Source organism: Tympanuchus pallidicinctus, unplaced genomic scaffold (genome assembly GCF_026119805.1).
Source record: "Tympanuchus pallidicinctus isolate F22 unplaced genomic scaffold, pur_lepc_1.0 scaffold16, whole genome shotgun sequence".
NCBI lineage: Eukaryota > Metazoa > Chordata > Aves > Galliformes > Phasianidae > Tympanuchus > Tympanuchus pallidicinctus.
In genome coordinates this window covers 4,327,701-4,347,851 of record NW_026294679.1, presented here as the reverse complement: position 1 = coordinate 4,347,851, position 20,151 = coordinate 4,327,701, and the positions used below count along the sequence as shown (strand labels likewise).

Genomic DNA, 20,151 nt, shown 5'->3' with positions numbered 1-20,151 from the left:
AATACCACTGGTGAGGGCAGAAACACGTTAATCCCTTGGAGTTACCACTGATGAAACACTGCTGCACTGCCTTCTCTTATCAGCTGTCTTTCTGAGAACCCCTCAATGAAGCTGTGCTTGGACAGACAATGCACATCAATAACAGCAATTAGCTTGTCCATGAACCAGTACTTCTTGCAACATCACATTTCAAAGGGTTTCTGTCACATCTCCTCCCTTCCGGACAATTGTATTGGAAATGATTTCAGCATAACTTGAAAAGGAGCACCTATTAACAGGTATTTCAAAGCATCACAGAATCATTTCAGTTGGAAGGGACATTTAAAAGCCACCTGGTCCAACCAATGCCCTGCAATGAGCAGGGATGCCCACAGCTCCATCAGATGCTCAGATCCCTATCCTCTGACCTTGGGTGTCTGCAGAGAAGGGGCATCACTGTCTTTTTGGGCAGCCTGTGCCATTGCCCCATGGCCATTATCATAAATGACTTCTTCCTTATATCCAATCTAAATCTCTCCTGTTCTAATTTGAAACCAATTTCTCTTGTCCTGTCAAGAAGAGCTTTCAACAGTAGTGAGATAAAATGAAGGGCAGCGTGAAATAGACAAACAAAATGCAGAGCAGATATTCCCCCCAGTACTAATTTTCCCTTAGCAACACATGCATAACTGCAGTGCAAGAAGCACCTCTCCTACCATAGACCAAGGGACACCAGCGGTGAAATATGCTTTGACCAAAGGCTGCTTTCTCCAGGCTGATATATTTGAAAACCATTAGCAGAGGATTTATGGAAGGCAGAGCCACAGCAACCCGGTGGAGCAGGGGGAGGCCGGGCGGAGGAGGAATAACTCGTTTGCTTTTTGCCTGGGGTGGAGGCAGGCTGGTTGCAGAGCAGGTTATGAAGGTGGGTCCCTGAAAGAAAGCCTACATTTGGGCCGAGGAGAGGCAGGAGGAAAACAAGGCGAAAACGCATGAAGTAAAGATGGGAGAAAGGGTTTGAAGACATGCTCTGAAAGCATCGCTGCACCCAGCACTGCCCGGTTGTGCCAGAACGTAAGTGCAAAGCTAAATGGTCTCCCTCTCATTTTCCTGGAAGCGGTTTTTCTGCTGTATAGATACAGAAGTCCCTGTAGGCTGATGTCCAAGTTGGTACCAGTGAGCCATTTTTGAGATACATGGTGCTAACAGAATTTTAATAATGACATGTAAATTGCAAAAGATAGAGCAGGAAGATGAGAAAGATTATCTTTCGGTGAACCCATGTTTATTTTATGAATGGATTTTTAGCATGTTTATAACGTTGATTTGAAATTCCATACATATGATAAAGCTCACGTATTTTACAATGAAAACAATGCTTGTGCATTGAGAAATGATTTTTAAAACAATGTATGTAAAAAGGATGGAAATAAGATTGTAATTTGAAGAAATATCTTTGTTACTGTGCAGTTCTCTCACTTATCATTCTCACATCTCATTGAGGGTCGGACTGGAAGATCCTGGAGGTCTTTTCCAACTGTAATGATTCTATGATTCTGTGATTAGTGGAGAATATATGCATTATTCCTTATTGATCACTTTTATCTTTATTATTGAGAAAATTTTAATGTGCAGTTATGTGGCTGTTGTGAAACTTCATACTCTAAGCAGAGAAAAGAGTAGATAAAAACAATGTGATACATTGGTGGAAATTTTCAACAGCTAAACTTCGAGCCACGTTTTTTGTAATTTTATATTCAGTGCCTGAACGTTTTAATAAAAAACAATAAATAAAGTATTTTTGCTTTCAAGTGAGTATGACAAATTCAACTTCTATTTGTTGTTGCTGCTATTAACAGTCAATATCGTAGCATTGGTGCAGAAGCCTTGAAACCATATTTTGCACTGGGGTGAATTTAAAATAAATAGAGCAACACTATATCATATGCTGCCTAATCCACTGAAGAACTTGACAAATGCTGAAAAACTGTAGAATTTGCATTTTGCATCAGTATATATGATCCTATTGCACACTGATGTACACATGAGGACTTGGAGAGCTGCGTTCTTTCCCCAGCTTCTGTTCTCGCTGTGAGTGCTCATAGGAGGAGTGCTGTGAGAGCTTTTGGTTTCCACACGATGTCTGTGGGAGCAGAAAAGGATCAGGGAAAAGAAAAGCTGGTGGGTCAGTGGGTGGAAATGCCAGTCTGTTCTCTCCTAGGGAAGCGTGTGGCTGCTGGGGGAAGCTTGTTATAGAGAAGTTGTTTCCCTCCTGTGCATTGTAACCTCAGTTAACTGCTCAGTGGATGAGAATGCTGTCATAACAACACACATTTAAAATATTATAATCTTAACCTGTTGTCCTGGAGCGTTTTGCTGAGCTGCACCTGAAAAGCTTTGCACATTCGCGCTCTGTGATGGAGCACTGTGTGCTTGGAGAACAGCGACTGGGAAAATATCGCCTATGGTCTTCCGTGTACTTCCAGGACTACTTTAAAACAGCAGAGGATTTGGCAGTAGTCATAGTAGATAAAAGCTGGGGCTGCTAATTAATCACTAAAAGTGCAATCCTGGTCCCAGGGATTTCAACAGGAGCAAGTTCAAGCACCGGTGTATCCCCTGCAGACACTCAAGTTTAAACAGAGCATAGCTTATAAGCACAGCGCTCAACTCCTCTCCCTCCAAGCCTCCTGTGAAGAAGAATAATCTTTCAAGTCTAAAAAAAGTGTGCTGCACTAATAAGTAATAACATTCCTTAAAAACTTATATGGTTTTCTTGGCGAACAATGTGCAATCTTTCTCTGTCAGCCTGGCTTTAATGGAGGTTTTCTTGACATGTGCCACGGACCAATCTCACGTTCTTTAGAAAAATAAAAATAAAAATTGAAGGGAATATTCACCTGATGATACAATTACAGCAAATTTAAATGCCTGAGCTCCAAAATGAAATGTCTACAGCAAGAAGTAAATGTCTGCAGCTCTGTTGTGCGCACTCTTTCTGAGCAGCCTTTAAAATGCAGCGAAAGCATGGAGCCTGGGGAGGCACTGCCTGCAGAGCTGCTGCTGACTGTTCTGGAAATTAGGTAATTAGAGTTGAACCAGTGTAAAACCAATAGTAATTAAAGCGAGCAGATCCTGTCAAGTGTAAAGAAAATGCGTTTTAGGTCATAAAATTGTGAGTAGAATATTACCTTGGTAAAGCATGGTAAGACTTCAGCAATAAGGATTAAAAAAAATACATTTTTTCTCTTTTAAAATTGAGGGCATGCGTGGGAAATCGTTTCTGTTACAGGAACAGCCAGGTATAATGTTGTGGTTCTAGGCAGAGTGAGCCTGCAGCTCAGTCCAGAGTCTCCAGGATAGAAAAGTGGTTTGAATACAGTTAACATAATAAAGTTTTCATATGGGCTGTCCATCCAAAGAAGGTTTGGCAAGGAAAATGCCTTTCTGCTCAAATGACATGGGATAATCCAGAAGCAGAGCAACAAAGCTGAGTTTCAGGGAGTGTCCGTCAGCATAAGCAGAGCCAGTGTGGGAAAGGCAGCAGGGAGAGATTGCAAAAGAGGTCTCGTCCCTAATCTGTGATTTAAAATCATTGTAAAACTGAAGGTCAGGAGGGGAAGCAGACAAGGTGACTGAGATGATGCTCCTCCAAAATGTATAGCTTTTAGCTTTATTTGTTTTGTTTGTTTAACAGAAGACTAAGAGCTTTTTCTTTTCTTCCAGTGGTCTCTTTAATTGCTCTGTGGTACTGGACGTCAGCATCAGAATGGGCAATGAGAACAGTAGTGCAGAAAACCAGGTGAGTGTGGCAGCATGATTGCCTTTCCTTCCCTACAGCCAGAGAGCAAACCTTGTAGAAATCTGTTTCACCAACCATTTGCCTCGTGCTTATCTCCTGCTCCCAGTTACACTCGTATTTAATTGCAGTCAGTGATAACTGGGGGCAACTTTTTGTTTGTTTGCTTTTCAATTTGGTGATGATAATGCTCCATCACATCTCCGCACCGTGCAGGTGGCTGCTGCCTGCAGGTCAGGAGCTGTTGGGATCCCAAGGAACGCTCAGGGCTGTCCTCAGCTCCAGGAGCAGGGCAGTGGGGACAGCCCCAGGCACGGGCCCTTCCAGGGGATGGGGATGGGCCAAGATGGGTGCTGGCTGTCAGCCCGCGGCTGTGCAGGTTTGATGTGAAGCACGCCGTGTTGGCCCGGAGTGGGCCCTGGGGCCATGGGCAGGGTGAGGGGAGGCTCTGGGGGCCAGCAGTGCCTCCGAGTGCCCCCAGGGCTCTGACACACAGTAGTTCTTGTCAACAAGTGACCTTGGTGTGCTGATTCAGGAGTTCATATCTACATGAGAAGAAGGGAGCTTTGTTAATGCGTGTCGCTGTTTGGTCATCTTTCCTTGAATTGCTGGACTGAAGGGAAGCCGTGTGCTGTGGTTGGCTGTGTACGATTGTATCAGAAGATATTATGTTGCTGTGCGTTTGAATAAAAGTTGTGATTTGTTAATTTCAGCAGTTAAGATACCAGAACGTTTCATCCTCTCTTTGTCCAGATCTTATGGTAGATGGCAAAATGCATTTGGGTTCATTTTGCTTCCTCTTGAGGTCTGAGTAAAGCCACTGTACCTTGCGCATGGCAAAGTGAGTCCTCTTCAACAATCCGTGTTAAAAGTTAGCCAAATTTTATCATAAAGAGGTATTTGAAATAGAGTTCTGCTGTAGCTGTTGGATGTTCTGGCCAAGTGGTATTGTTATGACAGAGTTTGGTCACAACATCTTTTAAGAGTCAGGGACAGGAAGATGTATTCATTCAAGTCAACACAAGTAATTTCACTTGCATGCATTGGTGATTGGAGGATGGTTGGACTGGATGACCTTAGAGGTTTTTTCCAACCCTGGTGATTCTATGATTTCTATGATTTACATAAATAATTGGAATTTCTTCTCCTTCACTTAAGATGTTTTTGAAACTAAGAAAGTAATAACAACATCTTAAAAGCTACTGAATCTGCTGAACATTCATTGAGAAAATATCCCTTAAAATTACTCAAAATTGTTATAGTGACTGGTATTTTAAAATGCATTTATTTTTAGTCAGAAGTTCCCAATGCAAATCGAGTCATCCTTATGCCGCCAAGCCAAGGAACACAGCAGGTAGTGTGTGATGAAACTGGTTTGCATGGTTTGCATTTCAGAATGTTAGCATCAGGCTTGGCTGTTCTTTTTCTCATGCGTCTGCTTTTGGCTTTTGTTTTTTGACACTAACTGCAAATTTGCTGGGCAGTGACATTTAAGTTTTCAGCAAGTTGTAAAAAAAAAAGAATCTGGTTTCTTTTAACTTTTCTCTTTGGTAGCAATCTATGCTTAAGAACAGCAGCCTGTATTTGACCCTCTTTGCATGTTGGCTTCCCTTTCCACTCTCCCACAATTGAAGTAGAGCAGTGGATGTTGTTATAGGCAGTGCCATTTGACATGAGTTGTTGTTTCTGTTTATGTATTTATCAGAGAACACCATTCCCCAGCTCTAGCTCTCAGCTGAGCCCCTTGGAAGCCATACACATGGTTTGCATTAAAGTTGAGAGAATCTGTGCTAAGTTTAGAACTTATTTAATAAGAGGGAAGATCTGCAGGATAAATATGCTACTATGAGGAACATAGTAGGCACTTACAGGAAAATAAATACCCAATCTGTCTTTTAAAGACCGTATTCCAAGGAAAATATAATGTAAATTTAATAGAAATGAGCAAAGATAATAAACAGATACAGTGAGGTTGGGGCCAGCAGTATATTAACAAAGTGACTTTACACACACTAACCATGCTCTGTTTTGCTCCAGCAGTGCACAGAGTCTGAACTGCTGAGAGATTCTAGGCTTGTGCTCTGCCCTATTAGCATGACACATCTTGCTTCCAAACGAGGACCTGTCAGTGGCAAAGCATGTTGGGCTTATGCTGAATTAAACCTGCTTTGCAGGATGCATTCTCCTTGAAAACAAAACTCCATGTGAAGACAAATATGTTTAAATTGAAGAAGAAGGAAGCCAGAAGAACAGAGATTCCCTGATTTAGCAGAGGAAATGTATAGGAAAGAAAGGAAGTATTCTTCAGTGGGAAGCTCTCAGAAGTACTACAGTTTCTGGGACCCTTCAAGACCCCGGCAGTTGTGTTGCCCATCAGACACATCTCTCTTCAGCCAACCATTGGTACTGAGGAATGGCAAGGCCAGTCCTTGGGTTTTACCCAAATTTTCTGGAAAGCCATGTATTCAAAAATCACCTACACAGCCAGAGCTAGGCTCCTAGTTTCATAGAGACTGGTATATTACTGCTGCCCTAGATGTTTGGATGGGCTCAGGTGCCATCTTCTAAGCACCACTTATAAGGGAAGGCAAGCTTACTACAACAAAACTAACCAATAGCTGGGCACCACAAACCTTTCTAGAGCTACAACAGGACAGATTTTCTAACGTGCAGTGATGGTAGCCAAGGCTTTTAGCTCTTGCTACTCAGAGTTTTGAGGAGGAGAGCCATCATCATCATTCACAGCCCCTCCCATGACTCCAGAAAAGCCCAAGTCACCCAGCACTTGTAAAGCCCTTTGAAGGTGCTGCTGAAATGAGCTCCTGGCAGCCAGCACTCTGCCCCACAGTGGGAGAGGGAATTTCAAAGTCAGTTACCACAGAAATCATTTCTATCTATTTTGCTTTATCCTTTCTTCTCCTCGTTTTCCGAGTAAGTAGGGAGCCAGACAAAGCTGGCTGTTACTCATCTATGTTGTTGTTCATTTCATTTTACTCATAAATCCTAATGTGTGGTTATCTTTTTTGTGTGCTCTTGTTTGCTTTCTGCTGCAAGATGTGTGAGATGGTAACACATGCATACTTGCTGGAGGGGCCGTAACTTCTGAAGGGTATATTTGTTTGTCTCGAGCGTCGTGCTGTGATCCTGCTAGAGTCTTTCCATTTAATTGTTACAAACAAATCTGACTGCTGCCCAGTTCTGCAGTTAGTATGCCTCATTATAACCTTTCCCATATTTCAACTTACTTAAGCCAGTGGATCTAGTTTAATTGGCACGGTTCTTCTTGCACATCCCACTATTATGGGATTAGCACAGAATGCAGCGAGTCCTCTAGCAGCTTCCCTGCCCTCAGTCTCCATTCCCATGGATAACTAGGCAAATTCCTCTGGGCTGTGGTACTCATGCTGTGTGTTTACATACTTCTCGAATAGTGCAATAACATCTGTATACATTCCACTGCTTATTTTCAATTGGCAACAAACACGCATTCCCAATTTTCCACACAATTTTGTGCCTATAGCATTTTAATGAGGTACACAATCACCCTACACGGGATACACTTATTCTACTCTACAAGCTATCATTTTCTTTCACTCCTTCCATTTCACTCCTTGCACATCAAGAGTGCACAAAACAGCAGGCCTGCTCCACATCTTTTTAGTCAGCACTTGTCTTCTACGGAGTGGCAGTGGCAATGTGCCCATTGCTGGTACTTATATAGCTCCAGTTTATATGCAGTCATTCATTAATGCTTACATCCAATAACTACTACTGCTCTAATGTTCTTGGTGAGTAACACCAAGCATTTGTTCCAATTCACACAAAAAGAACACAGTCTGTTTTCTGGGAATTAAGCATCCATATGTACAAGTGCAGCAAATTCTGGGGCACTTCTCACAATAATGAATGATTGTACTTGTTCTCATCTTCTCTTTAAATGAATGAGGGGAGATGAAAGAAGAATAAAGATTCAGAGTTGCAGAAGGGTTCTTCATTTGAAGGCATTGTGAAAAGGAATTTGGGAATCTATTCCTTCCCTTCTGAAATAATGGTTAGAGCTATCTGCACATCTGTAAAGCCACAACCATTTCTAATGGGAAATGTATATTTATGGTATAGATGGAAAAGAAAAATATTACACAACTATAAAGAAGTTGTATAATTATTCCCTACATTTCACTACTTAGAAATAGCCAGGAAATGGCAGACCAACGTTTTCCACTACTGTGGGTTATATGGTAACTGTTGAGTCGTGGCCTGAACCACTGATTGAGCACCTGGGGAAAGGACCTGGTCAGCCCTGGGAGCACAGGTGAGGGCAATTCAGCTGTGTGACCAGAAGGGGTGAAGCTTGGCTGCACCTCTCTTAGACCTCATTTAAGGGCTGACTACAATTAGGAAAGATTCCAAGGGTTCCTCCTTGGTGAAACTTTCTCCTATGAATCTGGAATTTTCTGATACAGGTGAGCAATCTTCTTCCCTTCCTTTGTTGCACATTTCTATGGTGTTGGTCCTTTTGTCATCATGCCTCTGTTGTATCCTCTTTCCCATTGTTTTGATCTGTCCGTTGTTTCAGGGTATCTAGATAGCACTACGTCAGCAAATGCTGCCAGCTCTGAGGAGAGCAGAGCAGAGGACAGATCTCATTGCGGAGAGGATTTTCTTAATAGTACTTCTCATAAACCAATCTGCATCTTCTCAAAATTGTACCAGTTCTTAATAACTTAAAAATAATTTTAACTAAAACAACTTTGAATTATGAATGTTGAGATAAATTTTCTTTTCCAAGATCGCCAACTTGATCCCCTCTCTTTCTTGGCATGTCTTGTACACATGTTGTCCATAAGGAGATAATCTAGGTATTCATTCAACCCTCAGCAGAGGGACAAAAGAAGATAAAAAAGCTGTGGGGAAGCAAATGGACTTACCACGAGAGCTACAGATTCTCCTTTGTCTGCTGAACTTCAGTGACATAAATGGGATGATGAGGTGAAGAAGAACCGTGAAGCGAGTTGTGTAGCATGTTCAATTGAGCTCTGTGCAGACCTGTGCTATGAATGCGTCTTAAACACAAGAGCAAGACATTGAGAAGACATTTACACTGATGTTAGAAGGACTTGAAGATAAACCATTAATGTCCCCAGTGGGTTGGAAAGGTTACAGTGTGAGCTGTGAAGCCTGAAGGTCTTGCTGTAGCCCAGAGGAAGTGGTGTATTCTGTACAGCATGCCAAACCAAGGGTAGCATGGTGACATATATATGAACATGCGTATATAAATATATGCATGAAAAAGCTTATGCTTGCAACTAAAGTGTTTAGGTTTGGATTTATTTCTAAGGAAGAAAGCAGCTCTTTTTCTCTAGGAAAAGCTTATAGGTGCCTATAATATTAGGAATTTCAAATGTTGCTGTTATCATATTGTACTTCTCACATGTTTTGTTTGTAGGAAGCAGGTTAAATGAGACTTCCACCAAAAACCAGCATTTTTTTATTCCTGTCACTTTGAGGATTTTAATTAGAAAAGGCATGAACATAAAATACTGCACCTGAGAGGAACAAATCAACTGAGCTAGAAGCAACAGCAAATTACACCATTACTGATGAATAAAAAAATCCACTCCAGTTGCGAAATTCTATATGGATAAAATCTCCCAGAAAGAGATTTCCTGTCATGTAGTGCTTACATCCAACTAACCAAATAGTTGTGACGCTTGGCATTCTGTCAGTTTGAAGACAAACACCAAGAAATGGTCACTAACAGCTGCTCTCAGCAATGGGCAGGTGCTGAGCCACGCAGGCTGCTGCACAGGTTGTTCATTAAAATCAGAGCTTAGCCCTATTACCTCGTGACAGAACCAAGTTTTAGTGTAATTCTTCATATCTCAAATGGAGTTCTAGTTGGCCTGATGCATCAGTTACCAGTCAGCTCCTGTCCTATGAGTTGTACTTCTGCTGGTTTCACTGAAGTTCTGATTTTAAAAGCAGTGTGCGTTCATTATCTAATTTGGTACCATTTCTCCAAACCATTAAGGACATAAACATTGAAAAATCTAATTCAGTACTTGGTAACTGTACTGGAACCAAAAGGGAGCTCCCAAAGACTGCTTTCAAAATTGCAACAGCCTGTCCTGATGGGGATGCTTGGAGCTGATGAACCAGTGTTTGCCACAGTCTCACCTTTAAAAATAAACTTTAAAAAGCATGTAGGGGAAGATGTGGATTAGTGTAGGTTCTGGTTTATCAGTTGAGATTAGTTATGGCTTGTTTCAGCGCCTCCTCCTCTCATAAATACAGGGAACTGCTGAAAGTGGAAACTTCATGTAATTTTTCCATGATAGCTTTCAGGTGCAGCCAGAACTGGGCATGCTTATGCCTGCCATAAGGGCAGCATGCAGCAAGGGATGCTGTGCTGGGAAGCTGGAAAAGGAGCTGCTGCTGTGCTAGAGGAGAGAGGGAGGCAGCAGGGTGGTCACTTGCTTGGAGTGTGACTTCAGATGTAAGCTGTGTAGCACTCCTGTTTGTGTATTTTCTGTGACAAACACAGCTTAGTTATTTTTTTAAACTAAGCTGGATGCAAAACTACTGAGAGCCCACGTATTCTGATTTTTAACATAATTGATTCATTAAGTCTTTCAATTACTTTTTTCATAATGAGAATCCTTTAGAATAGGAGCATGCTACATTTCAACTGACTGCAGGGTGGATTTAGCTGCCATCTTCTGCAGTAAATCACTTCAGAGCCTGCATGCATTGAAACATCAAAAATAATTCATTTGACATCAGCTTTCTGATGATCCTTCTGAACAAAAACATGCTCTTGTTAATTGTTTCCACAGATGTTCATTTAAAAACTAAAGAAATATGCTCTGTAAAGCAAGTTCAGCTCCTGATTTGCATAACTCTTAAATTAAAAAAGCTTGATAGAAAAATGGAATTGTTTTCCCATTGGTTGGCACAGATTCACAGAGCCTATTCTTTTGTGATTAATTAATTAGTAAGCTGAATGTAGAAGGCCAGTAAGTTTTTGTAACGCATTACTGTTAAAATCCTCTCTTGAGATTCCCTTGAGAGCATCATTTCCTGGCTAAGCGTGCTGCTGGGTGACAAGACAACAGCTTTGTTTTTTGGTTGTTCCTGCTTGGGCAGGCAAGCAGCTGTCAGTGGTTGAACCCTTGCTGCTCTAACAGGAGCAGCATTGCAGAGATTGTGTTGATTATCTGTTAAATTTGGTCATGTTGGGGACTTGAACGAGGGTTGGGTTTTTCATTGACTGGTTGCAGTTGTTTAAGGATGGGTGAGAAGTGGATGATAAGTTATTAATTAAACAGGAGACCCTTGGAAGCACAAAACTGTCAAGATAATAGAAATAAAATAATTTTTAAACAGCCCACTGCCTTGACAATCCACAAGAAGTGTTGATGTAGTCTTCAATATAGCGCACTTAATTACCTCTTGAACTGAGATTTGCTGCAGTTGTTCTCATCTTCTCAATCTGCCTCTCCCATTGTGTTTTTCTTTTAATGTTAGGACTTGGCAGAACAGCAGATAAGTCACGGCATGTAGGTGCTGTCTAACAGGGATACACCCTTGTGATGAGGAGGTGGCTGAGCTCATGTAAGAGCAGTCACTGCGTAGTACTGAGCTGAAGGAAACAGAGGTGCTGATGGTAGAAGAGCAGAAAAAACATACTTGGTTCCAGCGTGGCTGTGTATGGCCCCAGAAATGCTATTTCCACCATTTGTTGTTTTCCTTGATTGAAGGGAGTGTACAAACAGGAGGGCGAATGGCTGTTTACAAGGGTGGATAGTGATAGAACAAGAGGGAATGGTTTTCAACTGAGACAGGGGAGGTTTAGGCTGGATGTTACAAAGTTTTTCACACAGAGGGTGATGAGGCACTGGAACAGGTTGCCCAAGGAGGCTGTGGATGCCCCATGCCTGTAGGCATTCAAGGCTGGATGTGGCTCTGGGCAGCCTGGTCTGCTGGTAGGTGACCTGCACACAGCAGGGGGTTGGAACCTGATGATCATTGTGGTCATTTTCTACCCAGGCCATTCTGAGTATCCATATGATAAATAATGCATTTTTGTCAGTTTGTTCTCTCTGCACACATCTATGCATGCTGAAACGAATTCTCTGCAAACTTTCTCATGCAAACAATAGCAAATCTTCCTAAAACAATGTTGCAAGTTCAAAACAAAAGCCTGTATGCTAACTAAACTCTATTCTTTTTTTTTTCTTCTGGCTGGGAAAACCAAATTTACTTGAGTGCACAAGAAGTTTTTTGCTATATGCTGTAGTTTTGGGGCCAATGTATATACTTAAATAAATACTCCAGATGTCAGCACATGCTGGGTAAGTGCTTGACAATCATGAAACCCGGAGCCCCTGGACTGTCCAAACGGAAAGCGCTGTGATAAAGGGCACTTCTGCAAACAGAGCAGTAGTGAGGGAGTTCCTCTGGGGGAAGGCAGAGGATATGAGAGTTAATCAAATTTGCCTTAAATCTGAAGAGAGTATTTTCATACTGAGTGCCCTGACCTTTTCAGTTGCTCATTACATGGGCCTTCCTTGTCCACTCTGTCTCGCATTCCTGGGTCTCATCAAGAGAAGCCTTTGGTTGTGTGAGGACATGCCATGTTTACAGAGAAACATAATTTTGGAAACAATGGCTTTCCACCATGGGAAATCTACTGATTGTATCAAGAACAAAATAAACTTCTCTTTACCTTTCCAAGATGCTTCTGCAAGACATAAATAAAATACCCATAAGTTGTCTGCTATGAGCAGTCCCTGTGGTAGCACCCTGTGGGCACTGCTTACCCCTGCAGGGCTCTTCTTCTCCCGAGAGTGAAACCAGCAGTTTGCATTAGTGTTGTGGATTTGTATGTTTTATCTATGGGTGATGACTCTACGTAAGCTGCTGTCTTCCAAAGCCTGAAAGGTGCTTACAGCAGAGCGGGGTTGGTCTCTTCTCACTGGTGACAGGATGAGGGGAAATGGCCTCAAGCTGCACCAGGGTAAGTTTAGGTTGGATATCAGGAAAAACTTCTTTACAGAAAGGGTTGTTAAGCACTGGAATGGGCTGCACAGGGAGGTGGTTGAGTCACCATCCCTGGATGCGTTTAAAAACCATTTGGATGTGGTGCTCAGGGATGTGACTTAGCAGAGGGTTGTTGGAGTAGTGTGGTTAGGTCATGGTTGGACTCAATAATCTTTAAGGTCTTTTCCAACCTGAGCGATTCAATGATTCTAAATGCTTACCTTTGAGAAGAGGGTTAGCTTCACTGGATTTATGTCATTCATTTCCACAGCCACACAACAGAAATGACAGTTTGTTATGGGTGCTATCGCAGAAATGCAGCGTGGCAGTGAATCAAGCTACCTGCCTCACTTCAGAGACATTCTGAGCATTGGTGAACTGGGAGGGGAAATAATTTGGGCTTAGATTTGAGTGTTGGAATGTCTGATATTGGCGTTGTCTCTAAATTGACTCCAAAGATACTGAGCAAGTAATTGCCAGGCTTGGGAAAAGAGCAGGGATAGGCTCCTTGGGTCAGGAAGGCCCTGAGCTGCTTTACAACAATTGCTGCATTCTTCTCTCCCCATTCTGTCCCTTATGTTTAATTTTGGCTTAACCACTTCCTTCCTTATTTCTGCCATTAGAAAAAAATGAAAATAAAAAGGCTTGGCTTTGGAACCTGCAACTTCCATCAAAGCAACAGCATGTGCCACAGAAGCTGTCTGTCAGAGGGCATGGCAAAACTGCTCCAGATCCTCCAGGATTTCCTGCGCTCCAAAAGAGCAGTACTGATCTGAATTGTCCTGTTTCATTCCAGAGTGCTCTACAGGACTCAGAATTAAGCCAACCACCAGGTGATGAGCACAGCACAAAGAGGAGCCCCCAGGAAAACAGTGTGGCAAGAGCTGGAGGTCAGCATGTCTCAGATCATCTTCCTGCTGCTGTGCAACCAGATGGGAGTGAATCTCCTCTGACTGCAGGGCCAGCAAGGTAAGAAATAAAGCTTCTTCCTGTTAATATAACCAAAACCCTGCTGATAGCTGGGGCTTGTCTGCTCTTTTTTTTCTGCTATTCAAAATCTATCATCCTGATGGATGGTGGTGATGATGGTCTTCTGAAATATCTGACCAGAGCAAGACTGCTTGCTGCTTACCAAAGTGACATTCTCACCTTGCTGCATAGCTGTAAACAAGGCTCCGGTTGTTGGAGAAACCATTGGCCTGAACATTCTACGCCTGTTATTCATGCTGATAAACTCTTACCTGAGACAGAGGAATGTTGACAAGTCTCTTGCACAGTCATATTGCTGTGAAGTAAGGCGTAACTGTAAACAACTGCAAAATGCCACGCTCAGCTCTGTGTAGCTCAAAAGTATTAACCCAGCTGATATTTCTTAGTATCTTTTCTAAATGTCTTCCTTCACCTGATGAAAGCAACAGATTCACTTTCAGAGCTAATGTAACCTTCAGAGTGAATAGGGATAGCAAAAGGCAATGTGATTTGGCTCCTATTAAATAACCCCAAGGGTGAACTTTCTTTGAATCATTAATACTTCAGCACTTGGGTTTCCTCATGCTTCTAAGCTTCTCATCTGCTGTGGTGAAGTCCTTGTCTAATGCTGGGTTGATCTTAACATGGGGCTGAATGCTTTCCTAATCATCGGTGCCCCTCGGGATAGAATGATAAATGCATTTTAGAACAGAGAGCTGTAATCTGCTGGTAGATGGGCAGGGCTGTTATGTTGTGGGCACCTCTTTAAGGGTTTTCCCAAACTTCTGTTTGGATTGGAGATTTCACTGCAGAATGAGTAGCTGCATCTCTTTCAAGTGGATGCCACCAGAACACATCAAGAAGCATGAAGGTTTTGTTACTTCATGTTCCTGCTCCCCTATTTGGTGGTTCTGATATAAGGAGTTCAGTCATGCCAAACGAGGTATGGAGCGTGAGGTCTTGGCTGGAGAGCTCACTGTGGGCTTCAATACAACAGGGAATGGTCTGTCCTGGTAGGGAGGTCTCCTCTGAGAATGCAGATAGCCATGAATGTGTTGCAAAACTGAGCAGTGAGTATTGTTCCTTGGTTTGTTTTGCTGATCTTGGCCTTGCTGTGATAGCACTGGGAGAGAGTAGAATTGATTCAGATGAAGTGCCTGTAATCTTCATACTGATGCTTTAGTATCTGACTTCCATGTATGGGACTGTAACAGAAACACTAAGTCACAGCCTGAAGCAGTGATTGAGCACCTGGTGGAAGGCAGGGCCAACCCAGGGGAGCTCAGGGGCATGCAGTGCAGCTGAGTGACTGGAAGAGCTGGGGCCAGGATCCACCCCTCCCCAGACCTCATTTAAGGGTTGGCTGTGGAGGCAATGATATCTTGCTGGAGATCCCTGCCTACCTGAGACCTTCTGAAGGTGAACAGCTTCTTTCCTTTATTTCTGCATTCGTGGCTTGCTGCATTTGGCCTTGTACTCATTTGCTGCAGCCTAGGACTTTGCCAGCCCCACTGTTATCACTCTACTTTCCATCACAATATGGTGTTACAGGGACTCTTACAGCAGCAGCTTTTAAAAGTATTTTCTTGCCTCTGAGGAGAAGATATCTCTTCTTCCTCCTCTTGTGGCAGAGATAATGGGTTGTCAGTCTGACTGAAGGCCCAAATTTTCTCTGCAAGGAAATGAGGCAGAGCCTTCTCTGTGGGTTTCACTGGAGGCATGAGCTCAGACTCCAGCTTTAAGGCTTGAGAGTAGAGAGCATGAATGGACAACTAACAAACATGGAGCTAAAGCTGGGATGGTTTACATTAGTTTCAGCAGCTTTGAAGGACTGTTATTTGGAGGAGAGAGTGCTCATACAGTGCTGCTGTTTGAAAGCAATGGGCTGAGTGCAGTGCATTAGCATGAGGCTGTGCTGTTACTCCCCAGAGTGGTCAGAACTGGTGTTGGGATGGACAGAATAAGATACTTCTATAGATAAATACATAAAAAAAAAAGGTATTTTATACTATTGTGATTCATTTGCACTCTAAAAGAGCATTGCTCACAGAATGGCATAGCGAAATTCCTTTAGGGAATCCTTTCAAAATCTAAATACCTCTAGCTGACTAGATCAGCTTTATCCATCAACATCCAAAATCCATTCCTGTGAGATGAGTGGTGTGGGTGAGTCACTGAGTCATTCTGAAGAGATCTGTGGGACTGTTGTTTCGGGAAGCATTTACTGGGCAGGAGCTCAGGCGGTCGCTTTCTATTTAGCTGTGCTCCTGAAGCTGCTGGCACATGCCTGGATCTGGGTAGCTGCTGAGATCTGGGCTGCCACAACAGAAATGAAGACAATGAGCGGAAGCAGCTTTGAAGTTTCAGATTCCAGGCCGTATGTTTCAGCTTTCACTCCCCAGTGCTGCTCTGAATGCATCTTTTCCACCCGGAGCTGAACTGATAGGACCCTCTGACCTATTGTGCTCTGATGGAAGATCTGCTGGCAGGAAACGGCTGTGTGCTTTTTTCCAGTCTTCTGGGTGTCTTCCTTCCATCCTCCACAAGTTCTCAGAATGTTTCCAGCCAGCCTTAAACCCTCATGTTTTAGAATTGAAAATCACAGCACTGTTCAGGCTAGAAAAGCCCTCTTAGATTCCCAAGGCCAACCCCAGCCCATCTCACCATGCCCACTGCCCTCATATGCCACATCCCCATGGTTCTGGAACACACTCTGGAGATGGTGACCCTCCCCTTCCCCCCTTCCTGGGCAGCTGTGCCACTGCACCACTGCTGTTTCTTAGGATATGTATTTCCTAATATGCAATGTGAATGTCTGTGACTCTACCTAAAACACTTCAGGTCTGTATCTTTAATTTCTAGTCACTAGTGCTGCAGGTTGAAAAACAGCATCATCAGCAGTGAATCTGTTAGTGAGATGCTTATTTCATAGAAGTTCTCTAGCACTGTTAGCAAGCCCCAGGCTTTGAGCTGGAGATGTCACTGTGCCTCACTGCTGGTGCACGTGTCCAGAGAATCCCAAACTGGACAGCCCAGGAGAAGCACTGCTTCCTGCAGTTGAGCAGGCACACACCCAGCAGCAGTGCAGGGGATGAGCACTCTCCATGGATGGACTGGCTGCATTCCCAGCCCCATTACTGTGCACACATCCCAGGGGACTCGTGGGGCGCCGAGCCGTGGCTGTCCACATCCTGCTGGCTTTGAGGCAGGGATGGGGCTGAGGCCTGGCCGTGATCCCCTTTCTTCATGTTAGAACAGTCTAATTTGGTCATATCCTAAGAACTGCAGGGCCTGTCTTTCGTTCTGCACGTGGGATGGGGAGTTGAAAAGTGACTGGGGGTGAGGGGAGGAGAGGGGACGGTTCCCAGGAAGATTATAGATCATTTTCCTGCTTCACTTTTTCCTGAAATCTTAGATACACAGAGAGGGCGGGGAAATCTGGCCGTGTTAGCAGCTCTTTGGGGATGATGGCTTTCTCATGTGTTTGTTTACAGTGAAAAGTTCACAACATGTCTTGCTCTGCCTTTAAAGCACTGACTTAATTTCTTATTTTAATATTTTTTATAAGGGAATGTGGGACTGATTTTTGTGTTCCTCATTCATTTTCAAGATTCTCAAAGTGAAATCCCCCAGCACTTTGTGTCTGTGTGTGTGAACTCGAGATGCAAACCTTCATCTCTGGTGTCTCGGGAGAAACAGAACAGGAACCCCTGAGAAGCAGCCTGACCTGTGCCATGGCCACAGGGTGCTGTGTGCCCATCCCCTTCATGCTCGGATTTTGGGTTGCTGTGATCCTGGGAATGCAGCCATTTGGGCCATGAGTCACATCAGTTACGGATGGCAACTGTGTGTGACCTCTGGGCTTTGTGGGCTTCAGCATGTGGTGCTTTTCCTTCACAAATTGGGCTGGGCTAGGCAGGCAGAATGTCCTTTTAATGTTTGCAATATATTTTGGAAGGAAAACAAAGAAGGAGGGAAAGAAAATCTTCTCTTATCCGTGATCTTAAGTTGTTAGATCATCTTTTTGGGGAAGGTTTAACCTCTGGGAGCTCCTCGCTTCCCCCCACGCAGAACAGGGAGCTGCTGCCTTCTTATCCTGTCCCCTCACCTTTGCTGTGGAAGGCAGAAGAATGCAATGGGCTTTGTGATGATGGCTGCTCGACTGGGGCACATCTCCCTGTCCTGATGTATTTATGGGAGTTATGAATTTCTCAGCATCCTTTAAGGTACACATCCCAAAGAGAATCCAGCCAGCCCTGTCCCAATAAACATCCCAATAATTAGCAGTGCTCTTGTGTTGGTCCAGGACTACTCTAACCAGACAAAATGCATTCTGAAGGTGGAAGAAAATAAACTACAGGTATCAACTGCTAAATTTGCTACGTGCTTCCAAATAGGCAGCTTGTCAGTAAGTTAGGTAAGACAAACACCTGGGCTGTATGAAGATTTAACTTACTTTAGTTTGTTGTTGTAACTGGAAGGGTAGCATTACTAAACATGTAAATCCATCGATGTGTGCTTAACTTCTAAGCCATGTCAGGTTCTGTTGGGTGTCTCTTGAGTGCAGTGAGGCATTTGGATATTTCATGTTAAATATACAATGCAGCCATACGAAGGCCTAGGTGTATTTTATTTCTTACGTATCAATTACATGCAGCAGTTATTACAAGCATTAATTATTCCTTGCAAAAAGGCTTCTTCTGCCCTGAGTTCTGACCAAACTATGAGGAGCTCCAACATTCTTTGATGCTTTCTTGTTTGAATGTTTTAAACTATTTTTTAAAGCAGTTTTTCCATTCAGACTGCCAACAGGAGAGATTGAGAAACCACAAGAGAAAACACATTTTTCCTGTATTTAAAAAGAAAATAACAAGTTTAGTCATAGCTTGATGCTGTTCATACTGAGCTGTCTGAAAATACAGGCTCTCTGCAGGTAATTATTGTTAATATATTTTCATTTAGATTGAGTTTCCCTAAGGAGGGAATTATCTTCAGCATTTGGAGTCATTTCCCTGTAGTGTTTATTCTTTTTAGAAACAATGGAAACTAATGGGGTGAGGTGTGACATTTGAGGCCATCTATTCCATCCTTCTGCCCTCACGTAGGATAAGTTGTGCTCAAGTCATTCCCAGCAGTGTTTGGATGATCATTGGAATCCCTGCAACTAGCAAACAAGATTAGAGAAAATGGGCTAGCAGTAGCATGTCTTCCCTTTATGGTTCTCTGTTACCGATGACAGGAGGAGAAACATCAGTGAAGACATCCAGACAGGTCAATCCAGAAGCCCTTTATTATGACTGGGATCTAAAACCCTTGTATTCAGTGATAGGGCCTTGAGTGAGAATTGTTTTCTCCCCTTGAATCTGGAAGTTGTCAGCTTGCTGCTGTTTAAGAAGCTGCAGCAGGAAATTCGTGGATGTGACTAATTCAGACTTGTTCAGAAGTATTTCATGTCTGCTAGCTGTAAATACAAGTTTGACATGACAAAGAGGAAAGGCCTTTGAGAAACTTTGGTCATTTGAAATCTGCAAAAAGCAAATGCATCATGATGCGTGATCTGCAGGATGGACATTAACAGTGTTTTGATCCTGCACTTATTACCATGCTTTCCTAACTCAGCTGGCAGGTGGAGTTACTGGTAGATAAAGAGCCACAGGTAAGCCATAAGGAGGAGCTGTTGCTGTAGGTGGTGCTTCCTTCCTTCTCCAGCACTCAGCCTCCTGGACATCAGAGGGCTTCTCCTCTAGGAGCAGAGCTTGCTTCTGGATTGGAGGATCCTGGCAAGTTAGTAAGAAAACAAAGCTGCAGAGTGAACAAGGAACTGAAATGGCAACTGGCTCCCACTTTTTTTCATCCTGAACCCAACTGCATAAACCCATTTGGCATCCACAACATTTCTATTCCCATTTTTATTCTCATCTGTAGTTGAACAGCTGTAGCTTGGGTATACAGAATGCCATGAGTTGAGCACATAGGCTGCGTGGCTCTGCAGGCTGGGACTTCTTGCCTTGCTGGTGACAAGCAGCTCTGCTGGCCAGTGGGAGAAAACAGGGCAGATGGGCCTTCGTTTTCTATTACTCAATACAATTACAGCAGTCCCAGTGGGCTGCGTAATGTTTAGCTTCATGTGAAGTAGCCCTCTAGAAAGACTTTTTCCTTACTGCTTGTAAGTGATACTGTTGCTTCCTTTGGTACTTTTGTTGTTCCTTCAGCCTGTTAAGAGGAGCACCTGCCTGGAATTTGTGAGAATGGTTGAAGTGCATGTCACAGGCATGATAGCTGGTAGACAAGGTCTGAGGTCATGTACTGGTGTAATGAGCCACTGCAATGCCTGCCTGGTCTGTGTCCCTGTAAGCGGATTG

At 43.2% G+C, this 20,151-nt stretch overlaps 1 protein-coding gene across 1 annotated transcript in view; it reads left to right on the top strand.

Moving 5' to 3' along the window:
- The window catches only part of TACC2 (transforming acidic coiled-coil containing protein 2), a 115,107-nt gene that overhangs the window by 10,176 nt on the left and 84,780 nt on the right, over positions 1–20,151 (top strand). Inside the window, exons 3-5 of the mRNA XM_052677138.1 lie at positions 3,706–3,781; positions 5,073–5,132; positions 13,617–13,789. Of these exons, the coding sequence (XP_052533098.1) occupies positions 3,706–3,781; positions 5,073–5,132; positions 13,617–13,789 (309 nt within the window). The remainder of the gene's footprint in view (positions 1–3,705; positions 3,782–5,072; positions 5,133–13,616; positions 13,790–20,151) is intronic.